The sequence below is a fragment of the Delphinapterus leucas genome, chromosome X (genome assembly GCF_059928025.1).
Source record: "Delphinapterus leucas isolate spDelLeu-1000000601 "Yukka" chromosome X, BTC_Dleu_Yukka2, whole genome shotgun sequence".
NCBI classification, from domain to species: Eukaryota; Metazoa; Chordata; class Mammalia; order Artiodactyla; family Monodontidae; genus Delphinapterus; species Delphinapterus leucas.
Genome location: NC_143150.1, coordinates 114,690,816 through 114,709,285, shown reverse-complemented (window position 1 = coordinate 114,709,285; position 18,470 = coordinate 114,690,816). Strand labels below are relative to the sequence as shown.

Sequence of the window (18,470 nt, the reverse complement as noted above, 5' to 3'; positions counted from 1 at the left end):
TAGTACTTTCTTTGGCTCATCATCTGAAATACTTCCCTGCTTCTACTCATGGCCTCTGCTGGCTACAGCAAGAACACTGAAAGCTCTGGGTTTGTTAACAAATATCATAGCCTATCTAGAAATCCAAGTGGAAGAAGATAAGGGAGGATGAGACCTGGGACTTGCTTCAAGTATCATGCCATGTTCTTGTCTTGACTGTCCAAATGTATCATTGTAATTATACCTGAGCATTTTAAAGACTCCTAAATGTGTAAAATCCTGATGGGGGGAGAGATTGAGTCACAACTCCCCTTCACTCCCACATAATGAACACACATACTGATGGCAATGTGTTTCATCCTTTGGGTGTGTAGACCAGATAAAAGGTTTTAGAGGAGAAGATTTAATCACTTCTTATTACTTTCTAGTTGCTTATGAACAAGAGTCTATTGACTGGCAATAAACCCTCATCTTGACAGAGCATATACTGTTACACAGGTGTGCCATGTAGTGGTTTAAGTGGTCGGCTACTTTTTTCTTTTCTCTCTTTCATCTTTACTTCCACCTTAACTTTGCAGCTTTTAGGGTTTTACATAGAAAAGCATTGTTATTACAGTTTAATCATTCATAATATGTTTGTGAAATAGTTTGGGTAATATTTTATAAAATCCCACTGCCAAGAAAAAGTGAATTTTACAGTCATCTTATATAGTTAATGCTAGGTGACAGCACAATATATTTAGATGATGCTTTTTTTAGAGTAGCTGTGTGGTCTTACGAGGCTTTTAAATGTAATTCCAGTTTTAGAGAATGAATTGATAAAAAATAGTTCTCTTGAGGACAGTCTGAGCATTATGCATTTTTAAATGCAGTACTTATTTTTAACATTAATTCAACAGCAATACACTTAGATAAACCTCCACCTTTATAATGGCTAAGAGAAATATAAATATTTAGATAATTTACTTGAATTCTATTTTCTACTATCTCCTTCCCTGAAAATAATTCAGAATAAACCATAAAAATGTTTTTCATTTAGTTTCTCATAGAAATATTAACTATTTCTTTATACAAGTGACTAATTTTAAGTTATTTGCTCAGCATATTGGTTTCTAAAAATTTTTGAAGTTGTTAAGTCTATTTCAGAATGCCCTGTTTTACAAAATGCAATTTCACTGGTAACTAAATCTGTATGCTATTATAAAATTATGATGATATATATCATATATAATTTTTTGACTCTCCAGAGAGACTTGTATTTTAAGCAAGAATTTGAATTACAGTGGGAAGTTTTAAGATTACATGCATTATTAATCTGAAAAATGCAATACTAGTAGTAAATTCCTTTTTCTTATGTGATTTCTTAGGGAACAAGTTCGATTTAATGGCTTTGGGATTTTTCTCTTCATTATTTATCCTGGAGCATTTGTTGATCTGTTCACCACTCATTTGCAACTTATATCACCAGTCCAGCAGCTAAGGATATTTTGCGCAGGTAAAAGACTTAAATTTCTTTATTCATCTGTGTGTTATTAGTGGTTTTATGGAAAGTACATCACAACTGAAAACACCTCACCTTTTGGTTGATAAATTCAGTTTATAAGACTCTCAGTCAGGGCTCCCCTGGTGGCGCAGTGCTTAAGAATCCTCCTGCCAATGCAGGGGACACGGGTTCAAGCCCTGGTCCGGGAAGATCCCACATGCCACGGAGCAACTAAGCTCGTGCGCCACAACTACTGAGCCTGCGCTCTAGAGCCCGCGAGCCACAACTACTGAGCCTGTGTGCCACAACTACTGAAGCCCACACACCTAGAGCCCATGCTCCACAACAAGAGGGGCCACCGCATTGAGAAGCCCACACACCGCAACGAAGAGTAGCCCCCGCTCGCCACAACTAGAGAACACCCGTGCACAGCAACAAAGACCCAACGCAGCCAAAAATAAATACATAAATAAGTAAATTTTTTTAAAAAAGACTCTCAGTCAGAAGTGGTAGAGCAAAATAATTTACATTCCAGTTTTTTCATTTTTTTAACATGAATTATTTTTAAAAGATTGAAAAAATGAGAACATATCATGAAAATATGACTAAAGCATTAAATTAGACATAGGAGGTCACTTGATAATCATAAGGAGTGTAATCCACAATGGAAATGTAATCGTGAGTCTTTCTTACTGAATAAAGTAACAGATCATCAAAACAAAAATGGGAAAAGTACAAGGAAAAAACAGAAATGTAATAAGGGAGGCTTATGTCATCTCTCAACACACAGCAGGTTAAGTATGAAAAAGTCTTAATCATCAAAGCTCTAATTAGCAAGGTCAAAATCAACAGTTATGTCAAATCCTATACCATGACAATTTCTTTTCAAGTGCCCATGAAACTTATAAAAATTGGCCAATTTAATTCAAAACCATAATTGCAGTATGTTTAAAAATGATAATGAAATAATGTGTAAAGTTTTGCTAAAAGGAAAAGTCACTGCCTTAGGCAATTATTATGAAATAAGAAAGTAAATCAGTTAAACTGAAGAAGTGAGAAAAGAACTATAAAGTATAAGAAATGATGTAATTAGCATGTATATAGGCAAAAAATAATAAATTAGAAAAAATAGAACTGTTAAATAAAAGAGTTCTTTGAAGAACAAAAAAAGATTAAATGGGAGAAAGCATTTATAGACAGAATTAGCAGTCAGATTGGGGAATGACAACTGATAGAGAAATTTTAAACAATTATAAAAGTGTTCTTTGTTCATCTCTGCAAAAAATTTTCACAAACCTGGATAATTATCTTTTTTTTAAACAGCCGAAATTAACCCCAGCGGAGACAGAAAAAAAATATAAATAGGCTAATTACCATGGGAGAAATTAAGAAAGTTTAAGAGTGGTCCTGAAAGTTTCATAGGTAGAATTCTTTCAAATCTTGAAGGAATCTTGAAGGAAAAGATTTTTCTTTTCAATTCCAATTTAGTATAAACTTTCCAGGTCGCATAGAGAAGGAAACTAAGAATTTTTTAAAAGTCAGTGTACCACTGATACTTGTAAAGCACAAAAAAAATTCTACAGACGGTTGGTGTATCTAAACAGTGCAAGGATGGCTTAAAATTAGGAAATCTTATTTGAATGTGGTAAACATTAATTACTCTTAAGAGAAAAATATCCTCATCTCAGCAGATATTGAAGTCAGTATTTAACAAAGTTCAACATCCATTAATGGCTAAAAACCAAAAATCTTTAGTAGAAGTACTAAACAGAAATAGCTGGTTACTTCCTAATGGTATAACACTTAGAAGCATTCCTATTAACGGGCAGGACAAGCATTCCACTGATACTGTTAAAAATGGCCTGTAAATGTGGGTCAGTGCAATCGAATAAAAAAAAAAAAGAAGCATAAGTATTAGAAAGGAGTAGGCCTTCCCCGCCCATACTATTATATACCTGGCGGGGGGAGGAGGAGGGACAAAAAAGTCAATGGAAATGAAATACAGAAAAATTCTGTAGAGCCTGGTTGCTGTATTCAAAAGAAACAATAGCTTGGCGCGCTGAGCAAAGAGGCACGCAGTGGCAGGAGAGCTGGCGCACGCACGAGTGTGTGAGCGTGGTCATGAGCATGGTCCTGCACTCTGCTGGGGTGCCCCAGCTTAGAAGCGCATGTGCGGGGTGCCCCAAAGCACACCTGCGGGGGTGCCCCAAAGCGCATGTGCGGGGGGTGGGGGGGAGTGCTCCAAAGCGCATGTGCGGGGGGGGGGGAGTGCTCCAAAGCGCATGTGCAGGGTGCCCAAAGCGCATGTGCCGGGGTGCCCCAAAGCGCATGTGCGGGGGGGGGGCGGTGACGCAAAGCGTGTGTGTGGGGTGACGCAAAGCGCGTGTGTGGGGTGACGCAAAGCGCGTGTGCGGGGTGACGTAAAGCGCATGTACGGTGGGGGGTGTTCCCCGAAGCGAACGTGTGAGGCGGGTCCAGAAGCTTCCACGTCGTGTGCGTTTTCCGCGTCCCGCACCGGAAGCGCCCTCTGTTTCCTCTGGAGCTCGGGCTTTTCTCTCACGGCCTTTCTTTTCCGCGGCCGTCTTGTCGTTCGTTCGCTGCCCAGTAGCCAAAGCCTCAGAAGAGCCCTCGGCCATGGCCTCAAACAACATTTTCTACATCGTGACAGAAAACTCGGAGATGTACGCAGATGCTGTGGAGCTGCACCGGATCCCTGTGGAGACCGTCCCTGTGGAGACCGTCCCTGTGGAGACCGTCCCTGTGGAGACTGTCCCTGTGGAGACCGTCCCTGTGGAGACCGTCCCTGTGGAGACCGTCCCTGTGGAGACAATGGCGGTTGAGGCAGCCAAGGAGTACGAAGACATCAGCGGCAGCTGTGTCCACGATGGCCAACACCGTACGTCTCTGCTCGTGCTGCAGCCTCTCATTATCAGCACCCCAAACCAAGGGGACTACAACAAGGAAATGATCATGATGCAGATGCAGGAGGAGGTGGTGGGCTACTACCGGTCTGAAGACCTGCAGGTCACCAACCTGGAGAACAAGACGGCCATCCTGGCCGACGAAAACAACTGCTTCCAGGAGACCCTGGCTCCCTTGTCACCACCCTCCACGTCCTCCTCGGCCTACAGCCACAGCAGGAAGGACAGTGGCCAAGGCACAAAGCCCAGCGATAAGAATAGTTACGCCGGCGGCAAGGCCAGGGCGGCAAGCAGCTCCGAGGTGGGCAGCGAGAAGTGGGAGCAGGAGCAGGTGCGCGTCAAATCCCTGGAAGGCGTGTTCGCCGTCACCATGTGCTCCGCGTGCGATGAGAGAGACCACGAGACTAGACAGGCTGGTGAGAAACTAACTCTTGGTTATTCAGAGTACCTGACGGGGAAGAAGCTGCCTCCTGGAGGAATTCCTGGCCTTGACCTCTCAGATCCCAAACAAGTGGCAGAATTTACTAGAAAGAAGCCCCAGAACACCAAAGAAGAGCCCCCGAGATCAATAGCTTGCCCTAGCAAAGGCTGCATGAAGATGTTCAGGGATAAGTCTGCTTTGAGAAAGCATCTGCACACCCATGGTCCCAGAGTCCACGTATGTGCAGAATGTGGCAGAGCTTTTGTTGAGAGCTCAAAACTGAAACGTCATCAACTGGTGCATACGGGAGAGAAGCCCTTTCAGTGCACCTACGAAGGCTGCGGAAAAAGCTTTTCCCTGGATTTCAATTTGCGTACCCATATGCGAATCCATACCGGAGAGAGGCCCTTCATGTGCCCCTTCGATTACTGTAATAGGACATTTACTCAGTCAGCTAACCTGAAAACTCATATCTTAACACATGCTAAGAATAAAGATAGACAGTAAAAAGGAGAGAAGAAACTTCTCAGACTCGGAAAGCATCTTCCAATAATGTGATGGGAAATAAATATGCCTCTTTTTTGTGTACTGTTTCTAGAAAAGAATTTTTTTAATGACTCTAACACGTCTAAGAGTCAGGCTTTGATAGGTTAGTAAAAGTAAAATTTAAAACGTTAAAAAAAGTAATTCTTTATATAAGATAACATTGTTAAGATGTTCTGTCTTGTTCTGTAATACAGTTTGAAAAACGTTATGTTTTTGTAATATTTGGTCACAAAAGGAGGACAGTTCATGAAGCTCACATCAAAAGACTGTTTATACAACTGTGCTAAAAATGGGACTTCTTTTCACATTCTTTTAAATATGAAGTTCATCTATTTATGATTTTAAAATTATGGATTTTCTAAGTGTTCACTTTTATACTTTTAAGAATACGTTTAGTAGTTCTATATATGGTTTTTCTGGAAGTAGATAACGTTGCTTGCAGATTTTCTTTAAAAGAAGGACAGTTACATGCATATATAAAGTATTTTCCTGTTTAAAAAAAGTTATATAGGTTTAGTTTGCCATCTTAATTTTGGTTGTATTCTTTGACATTAACACATTTTGCATAACTACCTTTTAGATGCACTGGATTGTGTAGTATTGAATATTGGATGGGATGTAGTAGTCGATTTAAACCTGTTTTAGTCTTTTTATTTTCCCCCAAATACTACCAGGTGCTGTCTTTTAGTGTCATTTCTTTGCCTGTTTAGTTAAGGAGTGGTGTTCAGTTGTGGAATATGTTGTGTGTGTATTGACTTTTTAATACTTGGTACATACATCCCTTGTAATAGAAAAAGCAAAAAATAAAATACCTGTTCTAAAGAAAGAAAAAAACTTGCCTATATAAATATTGTACCTAGAAAATAGAGAAAACAGGGAGGGTACGACTGGCATCTGGTGGGTAGAGGCCAGGGATGCTGCTAAACATTTTACAGTGCACAAGATAGTCCCCCACAACAAAAAATTATCTGGCCCAGAATGCCAGTAGTGCCAATGTTGAGAAACCCTGCTCTAGAGAAAGTAAAAATTGTAACAAAAATTTGTTTGGTATACTCAAAAAGCAAATCATTAATGAACAAGAGATTGTTTAAATAAAGGAAATAAAGGTACCTGCATTGCAATTTAGCCATCATGGGCAAATCTGGAATCCAACAGGGTGGTCTGGTACCAGCTGCATCCCTGACAAGAGATAGGAGAGTCCAGCCCAGAGAGTCAAAGAAGCAGTGCTGCTGTGTGCCCCTCTGACTGTTGCTTGGATGAGAAAAGCCGGGGTTGTATGGTGGTGTCATCCTGATAAGGGAGAGGTCTGGTGCAAGCTTTTAGGCCCTCCTGAGGGGTTAAGGGGAAAGTTGAATTTAGCACATGGTAATGGTGGCAAATCTAATCAATGGGGCTGGATTATTTTGTGAAATTGTCTTGGGACTAGCAACAGGGTGGTGGGGTGGTATAGCTGTATTCCTAATTAGTTTCACTAGAGTAAATTCCAGTGGGTCAAAGAATTAGAGATTTTTTCTGTTTGTTTTAATTTTGTTTTTTAAATGATGCTAGGGACTTCCCTGACCATCTAGTGGTTAAGACTGTGCTTCCACTGCAGGGGGCATGGGCTCAATCCCTGGTGGGGGAACTAAGAACCCACATGCCTCGAGTGAAAATTAAAAAAAAAAAAAAAAAACCTATGAAAACAATACAAGAAAACAAAGGTGAGTGTCTTCTGTAGTCTTGAACTGGGAAAGGCTTAATCCAAAAGGAGACATTTGACCTCACCAAAATTTAAAATGTCTGCATAGGCAAAACTATAAACCAAGCCAAACAAACTGGAGGAAATGATTATAATACCTCGTACAGAAGAACAAATTCCTCAGTGTATGTATTACAAATAATAATATATATAAATTAGTTTAAGAAAAAAAGGACAACCCAGTCAAAAAATGTAAACTGACAGTGGATAGAAGTAAGCAATTCTCAGACAAAAATACAAATAACCATTTAATAAGCATGAAAAATGTACAAGCTCACTCATCATTAAACAAATAGAAATCAGGATGAGATTTTACCTTTCACCTAGCAGATGGCAGTCTAAAGTTATGATAGCATCCCATCCAGTATTGTTTAGAGGGTGGGGAAACATATGCCACTTACGAGAATATAATGCAAACTTGTTGGAGGTCAATTTTAATGCATGTATTTTTTGACCCAATAATTCCATTTCTGTGCAATTTTCCATACCCTCAGATGCATTCTTAATTAGATGCATAACAATATGAGCAAAGCTGTTTGTTGCAGCATTGTATGAAAAAGTTAAAACAGCCTAAGTGATCATTAGGAGGGAACCTTATAAATAAGTCAATGTTTTTTTTTTTAAATGGATTACTCTGTAGTGGATATAAGAAGTGGGTTAGATATGAATGTGCAGGTGAGGAAGAAGTCGAAAATATATAAATGAAAAAGCAAAATATAGTTTGTGATAAATAGCTTGATACCATTAGTGTTTTTAAAAGATCTTTCTGGGGCTTCCCTGGTGGTGCGGTGGTTGAGAGTCTGCCTGCCGATGCAGGGGACACGGGTTCGTGCCCCGGTCTGGGAGGATCCCACATGCCGCGGAGCGGCTGGGCCCGTGAGCCATGGCCGTTGGGCCTGCGCGTCCGGAGCCTGTGCTCCGCGGCGGGAGAGGTCACATCAGTGAGGGGCCCGCGTACCGCAAAAAAAAAAAAAAAAAGATCTTGCTGTGTGCAAAACAGAAAATATTGTTTACCTAATATGTCCTGGACTAGAGGAACATTTTACATTGTGAATATGGTCCATATTAGCTAGGTATCTGGCTGCTGTAAAAGCTAAAAATAGCAGTGACTTAAACTCTCATAAAACATTGCAAATGTAAGTAGTTCAATGCTGATATGATAATTCTATGATTTGGGGGACTCAGACTCTTTCTGTCTTAGCTCTACTATTCCCAACATGCAGCTTCTGCATCATGGACTCAGGTTTAGCTCCATCATAGCTACATTCCAGCCAGTAAGACAATCCCCATCACTTCCACTTGCATCCTTTTGCCGAAACATAGTCATATGGCCATACTCAGCCTCCTGAGAGTCTGGGAGATGTCTTTTAAGTTATGTTTCTATCATTATAGAACACTGGTCCTCAACCACTGGTGCTATCACCCTCCTGGGGATATTTGGAATGTGTGGGGTGGGGGCAGTTGTTTGCTTGTCTCAGTGACTGGAGAACACTAATGACATTCAGAGGATGGAGTCGGGAATGCTATATGTCCTGTATTGTAAGGGACAAGACCTGCACAACTAAGAATCACACTGCTCAGAGAGTGGGTAGTGCTTCCACCCTGCCTTATGAGAAAAACTGTACTAGAGGGCAAGGATCGGTATGGGAGGGGGGGTAATCTAGAGGTATGCTAGTGAATGTTTAACATCTAGCCCTGGAGGAGAGGGTGGAGAGCTCTGATATGTAGCATTTGCTGGTTTCTGTGGTGTAAATACTCCCACCGTGGCCAGTTTCAAAGCGCCAACTTGAAGTTCCTGAAGGAGGAGTTGGTTAAAGAGGCCCGGTCAGCTGTGGCAAGCTGGTAGGAGCAGGCTCCAGCACACCACTGGGTTCACCTAACCATCTCTGCAGAGATGGCAGAGATAGTTATAGTCTTGATGTAAGATACATACCCCAGTTCAGCAAGAATGTTTTTTACTTCATCATAACTTTTATTTGATAGCTCTGAAGTTCCTTTCAAAGATCACAAGTATGTTTTTTTTCACAACTATGTTTAAATTAATATGTATACATTTTCTGAGAAAAGAGTAGTAAGTAGAAGATATTCTATTCATTATATACACACACACCTTTACATATATAATAGAGGTATATATGTAATCGAATATAGATTCTAATAGTGTTAAATCATATTAGCATGTAGTCTTCCTAGTATTGTATTAACATGCTCATTTTAGATTTTAATATCTGAAATGGAAGAAACCTCTAACTGAACATCTGTCTTCTGTACTAATAAGTAGATCTATCTGCCTCACAGCTTCTTCTGGTTACTTTACTAATTTATCAGAATGCCTAAGCATTATGAAGTACAACTACCTGGAATGATATCATTCCTGCCCCTGGTTGAGCTTATTCCTTTTTTTCCCTCTTTTCAGGTATCTGGCATAATTTCGTCCTTGCACTCCTGGGTATTTTAGCTCTTGTTCTCCTTCCTGTAATTCTCTTGCCATTTTACTACACTGGAGTCGGGGTGCTTATCACTGAAGTTGCTGAGGTAAATAATAGATTACTTGGGGTATTCTTTCGCCAGATTTTGTGATGTAACACTTAGCATTTTATGTCAGGAACTTTTTTTTTTTTTAAGGAACTTTTATTCAAACTGTTCTCATGTACAGAATGCTCAGTTTCTCCTGAAGAAATTACTGTAATCCTTTCAAATCAAAGAAATAGTTTTGTGAACTACATTGGCTCTTTTAAAATACTGAAAATTGTTTCTGTTCTGAGTTACAAGGATAGTATCAAGACTTTCTAACTGTAGTTTGATTAAATGCATCATTTACCTTTACTGTTTATTTTTATAACTCTGCTTTTGAGTCAGATGTCTTTACTCCTAAGAAGTAAGAAAGATGGAACCTAGGCTAGCCAGCAGAACATTTCGTGGGAGTTTAAATTAATGTCTTCAACTCTGTATTTCACTCCCTTAGACTACTATGATGGTATCAAGTCTTCTCTTCACACTTTGGGACAAGGAAAATTACCTTGTGAGCAACTGCCTCATGTACTCATGTGTTCATTGTGCTGACGGTATTGTCTGCATATTTGGGACTGTGTTTAGATAAGTCTTATAATTTTATCCATTGATGATATAGGACATTGAAAGCATTCTGATGACTACTTTCACAAAAAATTTTAATTAGCAGTTTGGGAAAAAGTTTATCATTTTAATCTTAACTGTTGGCAAGTGGGGTTTGTTTGGTTTTCATTTGTGAAAAATTCAAAATCTTACTGAAATATGAAAAGTAACTATAATTATTGGGTGTTATTTTGTTAATTTTCTAGGACTATATATCTTGGATTCAAAGCTGGATTATTTTCTACATTATTCAAAATAGTCTACTTAATTAAGTCAGTGTCTTTATTATTTGCTCAGATTAATCATAGCTTGTCTTCACACATTATCTGATTTATTTCTGACCTCTTCCCAAGGACTCACCTGCCATTGGACCCAGAGGCCTTTTTGTGGGAGACCTTGTCACCCATCTACAGGATTGTCCTGTTACAAATGTACAAGATTGGAATGAATGTCTCGATACCATCACCTATGAGCCCCAAATTGGTTACTGTATAAGTGCATCAACTTTACAGCAGTTAAGCTTCCCAGTTAGAGGTGTGTATATTTCCTCAGTATAATGTAATGCTTCAAGCAGCAGTACTTGCATTTGCTAATTCTTAGATCATGTCTGTAGACTTATTTTGTCCTAACTTATTTAAAACAAATCAGTAAAGTAATAATAAGCCTAAACTAGTAAACATTCTTCTTGGTAAGTTAGATACTAATATGTATGTTTTGTTTATTATATATTGTTGTTGAACTTCTAACTAATTTCATATTTGATTTTCAGAACTCTAGTATCTAATTCTTTCAGCATTTAAAAAACACTTGTGTTAAGTCAGCATTCAAGCTCAAACATAACCAATTAACTAAATTCCAGCAATTAAATACCCTTGTGCTGTATGGATGGTGGCATGTCCAAAGCTATTTGGGGTAGGGTTTTTTTGTGTGGCAGTCATCCAGAGGAAGTCATCTTGGTGTCTGAAAATACCCACTGAAGTCACATCTGTTGTTCTGTGTCGTAGGCGACAGGGTGAAGCAAGTTTATTCTCAGAAGCTTCCAAATTTATTTTTAGCTCTTCCAGCTCTGAAAAATCAGTCTGCCAACTCTTCATACAAAATTATGGGGACCCAAATTATTGAAAGTGCTGGAAAGCACAAGTTATGCTCACAGACTACATCTTTAAGTCAAGAAATGCCTGGATACTTGTCTACATCTACTGGGGTTAAGAAATATGATTAATTATCAAGAATAACTGTATTAAAGTACTGTGTACAGCAGTGACAAAGTAGTAAGAACGGATTTAAAATGTTTTTTCAAATGTAGTCTTCCATGTATAACCCAGTTTTAAGAATTTTTTTTATTGTAAACATTTTTCAAACATACATAAATGTCAAGAGAGTAGTACAGGGAATTCCCTGGTGGTCCAGTGGTTAGGACTCCGCGCTTTCACTGCTGAGGGCATGGGTTCAGTCCCTGGTCGAGGAAGGAAGATCCTACAAGTCATACAGCACGGCCCAAAAAAAAAAAAAAAAAAAAGAGAGAGAGAGAGTAGTATAAATGAAACCTCATGTATCCTTCTCCTAGCTTCAGCAATTATCAACATTTTGCCATTTTTTTTATCCAGCCTGTCCACTTTTGAGGGAAGTATTTTAAAGCACATCCCAGGTATCCTGTCATTTTATCCATAAACTTCAGCATATCTTTAATAGATGATGACCTTTTAGACATGACCACAGTACTATTATCACACCTAACAAAATTAACAATAATTCCTAATACCTGCACTCTTCTCTGGTTTTGTTTTTATAGTTGGTTTAAGTTGGATGGTATGCCTTTTAAGTCTCTTTTAAGTTGTAACAATTCCCCCTGACTTTTTATTTTTAATATCATTTATTGAAGAAACTGAGTCATTTGTTTTGTCAAATGTATCATTAACATGTTCGGTATCCCCCAAATTTCCTATAGATGGTAGTTAGGTCCAGAGGCTTGATTAGATTCAGGATCCATTTTTGGCAGGGGCAAAAATACCTCGTAGGTAGCACTCAGTACTTCAAATTGCATCTCATGTTTTTCCATGTATCGCATCTTTTCAGTTGGGTGTGTAATCCACAGTGTGTTCTTCTGTAAGAGAAATAATCCATAATTTCATACTTCTTAAGTCCTTTATCATTTTCCTCAAGTTTCTCTAAACTTGGTACAATCTGTATTGAATTACAAAAGCCAAAATGACATCGTAATCAAATAAAGCTCTCTCCAGTAGGATTGTTTTATTTAGAATATCTGCATTTCAGATGTTTAAGCTTTTGTCTTTTTTCCAGCAGACAGAATGGAAGTGAAATTTTTCTTGAAATACTCTGAAACTCTTTCCTTATTAACGTTTTGAGTATTTCACTATTATGGATCATATGCTATATTTTGGAGGTATTTGTTTAAAAACCCAAAGCAGATATTACTCTTCCCACACTAATAAAAAAATCAATCCCAAAATAATAATTCTTCAATATATGTCTCATTTCCTTAGGAGCGACTGTATTAGGATACTTGCTGATTTTACATGATGACTGTATCTGATAAACCCGTACCTCCATTTAATCATTTTTAAATGGAGTACATATACTCAGCCAGACTGTAGAAATCTTAATGACTGTAAATGTAACTTAAAGTATATACTAGATTAATTTTAATGGCAGACTTGACCAAAGTGGCTATGGACATTTAAGAAAACTACGGGGCTTCCCTGGTGGCGCAGTGGTTGAGAGTCCGCCTGCCGATGCACGGGACACGGGTTCGTGCCCCGGTCCGGGAAGATCCCACATGCCCGTGAGCCATGGCCGCTGAGCCTGCGTGTCCGGAGCCTGTGCTCCGCAATGGGAGAGGCCACAACAGTGAGAGGCCCGCGTACCGCAAAAAAAGAAAACTATGGATTGATATTATTTTACATGTATCTAGGGACCTTTGTTATCCTACATTATGAGTAGATGGCAAAGATATAGCCAAATATGGTAATGCAAAGTAGCTCATAATCCAAAAGTGATTCATATTCAATTTAGAGTAGAATTCAATATACATAATTAAAATTCTGAAAATTTATACCACTTGAAAACAATAAAGCCACCTTAGAAAGATCTGACCCTGAAAGTGCTCATAAGCTGTCCCAGCCAATCATTTCTGGCCTCATTTCATACCCTGACTCTCCCAGGTGTAATTTTAAATTTTTAAAGATATTCCCTAAGATATTAATTAATTACGGTATTAATTAAGCAGACTAGATGTTCTCCTTAAAATATTAACGGGTATATTTCTGGCAAATTAGAAAAATGTGGTTAATCAACATGAAATGACTATTCATTTTATGAAATTGTTGGGAACTACTTTTTTCTTCTGTCAGTCCTTTCGTTTTTGATTTTTAAACATTAACCTGCTAAACTATGAGCAGCACCAACAGAACCAAGGCTGGTTTAATTACACCTCTGCCCTTGGTACATGGGGCAAGCCTAAAGAGCTTGTCTCACACACTCCTTGCAGATTGAATGGCCTTTCCGGGAAGCCCCAAAAAGGACACTGGGTGAGGCTTAGAGCCCTTTGTACCTGGAATAAATCTCTGGTTTCATTCTGCATCAGAACAGAACAAAGTTCCCCTCTTCATATTCAAGCTTCTGCTTAATTTAAGATTGCTCTGTGTCCATATGCCACTTAGTGATTTGAATGAAACTAAAAGTTACAGACAAGAACTAGTTTGTTTCTTTTGGGGGATTATTTTCTAACAAGTAGCTTGCATCCTATTTCTTTAGTTTCAGGGGACACTCTTCATATATGCCGAAAGCTAAATTCCTTTTTTTCTTTCTTGGAAGCATTGTCTTGAATAAGAAAGACTACTAAGTCCAGCATTTGAATGGCATTTTAAAAAGAGTGAGATTGAATACTAAAGGCAACCGCTCCCTAAAATGAAGCTATGAGTCCAGACACAGGCATCCCCTTTGAATAGCCTATATTCCTGTTCAAAGGAGATGAGGGTATATACCTGTGACTGCCTGGCACAGGGAGTATTGTCCTGTCTTATGCATCTTTTTTTTTTTTTTTTTTTTTTTTAATGCATCTTTAACTGAAGTGAGAAAAGGCCGTTCCTGACTTAGTTTAAGATAGTAAAAGGAAAACTCTGGAAATCTTTTCCACATAGTTTGAGTACCCAGATTGTTTTTATGCTCAAATCTTCTCTAATGTTTAGAAAAAAGTGTCTGTTCTCCCATTGTGAATATCAAGGTATCATCCAAGGTTTCTTTGCTCTCACCAATTGAAGAGAGAGAGAGAGTTTATAATTTTTTAACTACTTGGTACTAGGTGGTGCTGGTATAAATTCTACCATAGAACTAAGAATAAAGGGACTTCCCTGGTGGCGCAGTGGTTAAGAATCTGCCTGCCAGTGCAGGGGACATGGGTTCAATCCCTGGTCCGGGAAGATCCCACATGCCGCAGAGCAGCTAAGCCCGTGCGCCCCAACTACTGAGCCTGCGCTCTAGAGCCCGCGAGCCATAACTACTGAAGCCCGCGTGCCTAGAGCCGGTGCTCCACAACAAGAGAAGCCACTGCAATGAGAAGCCTGCGCACTGCAACGAAGAGTAGCCCCCGCTCGCCACAAAAGCCCGCGCACAGCAATGAAGACCCAATGCAGCCATAAGTAAATAAATAAATAAATAAATAAATAAATAGAATAAATAGGTTTGCATGCCTATATTGGAACTCTAGTTACATTTATATATTTATTAAGCTAGGGTAAGAAAATTGTTCAATTCATTTTAGTGATGTAGAAAGTAGTGAGTACTGTGAACTATAGATTGAAAAAGTCTCTTCCTTCCAGCCTTATTCCAAAATTACCTCTGGTCTAGACCATCCTTTGAAGACTAGACTATTTCTACAAGTATCTTAGGGCCCATCTTAGGGTACATTCAGAATATGCAGGTTCTCCTTGTAATGGAATTATGAAACTGTTCTGGTCTTAATTTCCCTAATTCTTTCCCAGTCTGGGGAGATTTAAGGGAGAATTCTAATTTCCTAGAGTTAAACTGATCCCATGAATGCCTCTGGGACCTCCCATTGCAGTCTTTTTTTTTTTTTTTTTCTTTTTTTTGCGGTACGCGGGCCTCTCACTGTTGTGGCCTCTCCCGTTGCGGAGCACAGGCTCCGGACGTGCAGGCTCAGCGGCCATGGCTCACGGGCCTAGCCTCTCGGCGGCATGTGGGATCCTCCCAGACCGGGGCACGAACCCGTGTCCTCTGCATCGGCAGGCGGACTCCCAACCACTGCGCCACCAGGGAAGCCCTCCCATTGCAGTCTTGAATGTGCCTTCCAAAGTAGAATTGGATTGGTCTCTCATGTTGATAGCAGTATACTAATGTGAAAATTACCTCTGGCATACCCGTCTTATAGGTTAAGAATTGAGTCACAGAAATTAAGTGACTTGTCCTTTAATGTGATCCAGTAGAAAAGATTCTAAAATAAAATACATTTTTAAATGTACAACTTTTTTTAAACTGATAGAGAAATATCTTCTCACATGATAACAAAATAATGGGAAATTCTGTATGTCGGGAGGCACTTCATCTTGTCATGGTAGCCATAGCCATCAGTTTATGTTTTAATTGGATTAATCACCATAGGAAGAAGCCATAACCTAGAGGTCACAAATTGGTGGTAACCTAGAGGCCAAATCCAGCCAGCCTTGACAGATGTGTATGGTTTGGCTTGCACAATATTTTTAAAATTCTTAATTGGCTGCCAATATTTAATATTTAAGAGGTTTCGGGACTTCCCTGGTAGTCCAGTGGTTAAGACTCCACTGCAGGGGGCACGGGTTCAATCCCTGGTCGGGGAACTAAGTTCCCGCATGCTGCACAGCACGGCCAAAAAGAAAAAAGAAAAGGTTTCGCATGAGGGTCCAGACTTCTTTCTCATGGAATAAAATAGATGATCTCTTGACTCTCGGCCCCAAGTTGAGTGGCCTGGCTGCTAACACTACTTAGAACAAGGTATGTATTCTCTAATTCATCACAACCCCCACCATTTCCTATTTTTTCCACACACTATCCACTTCATTTATTTGATACCTGCTTGGCCCCTTTAAGCTGTTGTATTATCAGACATGCTATATCAACAGTGATATCAAATTCTTGACTTTTCAATTCTGTATTGCATACATTCCTCCAAGAAAAAATAAGAATCAAGCATCAGATGTAAATTTTTAAAAATCATTACTGATACAAAGGCAAGTGGCATAGAACACCATTTATGTATTCAGTGCATATTGAGTTATTCACCTTATATAAGATACTGAGAAACTTTTCCCTCAAAGACCTCACAGTCTAATCAAAAGAATTAGACCATGCCCACATTACGGTACGAGGTTAAATATAATTAATGACAAAAAGTATTGGGAGTTGTGAGAGTTGATGGCAGTCAGTCTTGACTGAAAAGATGAGGACAGGCTTCATAGCAGCAGCTCTTGAGCTGGGCCTCAACAGTGAGTTTAATTTCAGGAGACCGATATAAATGAACCTCGGAAAAATAAATAAATAAATAAATAAATAAATGAACCTCGGCGCCACAGACTAGAAGTTGGTCAGGGAACTGCTAATAATTTGGTTCAGCAAGAGAAGAGTGTGAGCTAAGGTGACTAAAAAAAAAAGTAGAAGTCTTTATGTTTTAGGCTGTGGCATTTAGACTGTTTGGGAGCAGCACAGAGTCTTTGGATATTTGGATTAGAAGAGCTACATTCTCAGAGTTCTACACTGGAAGGTTAATCTGAAGCATTCAGTATGTAGGACAAGTTTGCATATGAGAGCTAGGTGGTAAACTAGATGCGTTAGTACTCTCTTCAAATGGGTCAAGTGAGAAAGAATTGGAGTCTACCCTTTAGTGGGAATAAAGAGAAAAATAATGAGAAGGTAAAAATTGGTGCGACTTGGCAACTGATGAGAAAAAATACTGAGGGCTTTTGCCTGGATCTTTTTTTTTTTTTTTTTTTAATCCTAAACACCTTTTTACCTTATAGTTTACCGTTAGGGCTGATGAGTGATTATAGGCACAAGTTTGTGCCATTAGATGTTCACAGTTTGCTTTCATATTTTAAATATTACTCATCACCCAGAATTTAAATACCCATTCAGTTATGGTAAGAAAACGAGGCAAAACTACCCACACAGCCAGCCATTGCAGAGGAGAAATTGATGCATCTGTTAGTTTACTTCACCTCTGTTTTGTTCTTTGCGTTGGCAACAGTGCATGTTTAAGGACATCCAGTCTAACCAAATGATCTAGAAGAAAAAAAGAAAAGATTTAAAAACAAACAAAAACCTTTGCCAGAAATATAAAATCCTTATAAAGTCAGATTGCATATCAATAACCATTTTCACGCCAGCACTCCTAAAGACACTTGTTAATAATGCTTTTCGTAGTATTGGAAATCGGGGATAACTTTACTTTCTCTTCTTCAGCACATATGAGTATGGTAGTAGGTATATAAGATTCCAAGTTTAATTGGTCCTTGCCACACATCAATTTTTTTTTCTCTTTTTTTTTTTTTTTTTTGCCACACCCCGTGGCATGTGGGATCTTAGTTCCCCGACCAAGGATCAAACCTGCACCCCCTGCAGTGGAAGCTGGGAGTCTTAACCACTGGACTGCCAGGGAAGTCCCCACACATCAATTTTGCTTTACAAGTTTGATGTGCTGAATGCAGGAAACCTTCCAAAATAAATATATGAAAAAAAAATTTTGTCCCAGCTGTAACAGTGATTTAGCTTCCTTATTCTACCCTAGACACAAGAGAAGCAGTCTACCAAAGAACTTGAAAAAATAAATGAATAATGGGGATACTTGCCCTGTTTCTGTTATCTTCCAAAAATGGTAACTGGATTACTAGTATGCAGGCAAATATGTGCATATCTGTGGGGTCCAATTGGGCTGCCCTGGTTCTGTGGGGAAAGCCTCAAGATAAGCCTGGAGGTGGGAGAGAGATTTGATATAATAGGGATGTCCTTAGGGATGAGAGTCTCTTAGGCATCCTCTAGCTCAGTGGTCCCCAACCTTTTTGGCACCAGGGACCGGTTTTGTGGAAGACATTTTTCCCCAGGGCAGGGGGCAGGGGTGGTGGTTCAGGTGGTAATGTGAGTAATGGTTCAGGCGGTAATGCGAGCGATGGGGAGCGGCAGATGAAGCTTCGCTCGCTCGCTCGCTCGCTCGCTCGCTCGCTCGCTCGCCCGCCACTCGCCTCCTGCTATGCGACCCGGTTC

At 39.4% G+C, this 18,470-nt stretch overlaps 1 protein-coding gene across 8 annotated transcripts in view; it reads left to right on the top strand.

The window, feature by feature from the left end:
• The window catches only part of MBTPS2 (membrane bound transcription factor peptidase, site 2), a 67,437-nt gene that overhangs the window by 15,138 nt on the left and 33,829 nt on the right, over positions 1 to 18,470 (top strand). For 3 of the 8 annotated variants that reach the window (XR_016391392.1, XR_016391394.1, XM_089904685.1), the window contains exons 5-8: positions 1,347 to 1,474; positions 9,505 to 9,623; positions 10,054 to 10,110; positions 10,556 to 10,736. Coding sequence is in view for 4 of the 8 variants with exons in the window: in XM_089904685.1 (XP_089760811.1) it covers positions 1,347 to 1,474; positions 9,505 to 9,623; positions 10,054 to 10,110; positions 10,556 to 10,736 (485 nt within the window). In the remaining 4 variants the exon portion in view is untranslated. The other 5 variants (XR_016391393.1, XR_016391395.1, XM_030763190.2 and 2 more) reach the window with 3 other exon arrangements.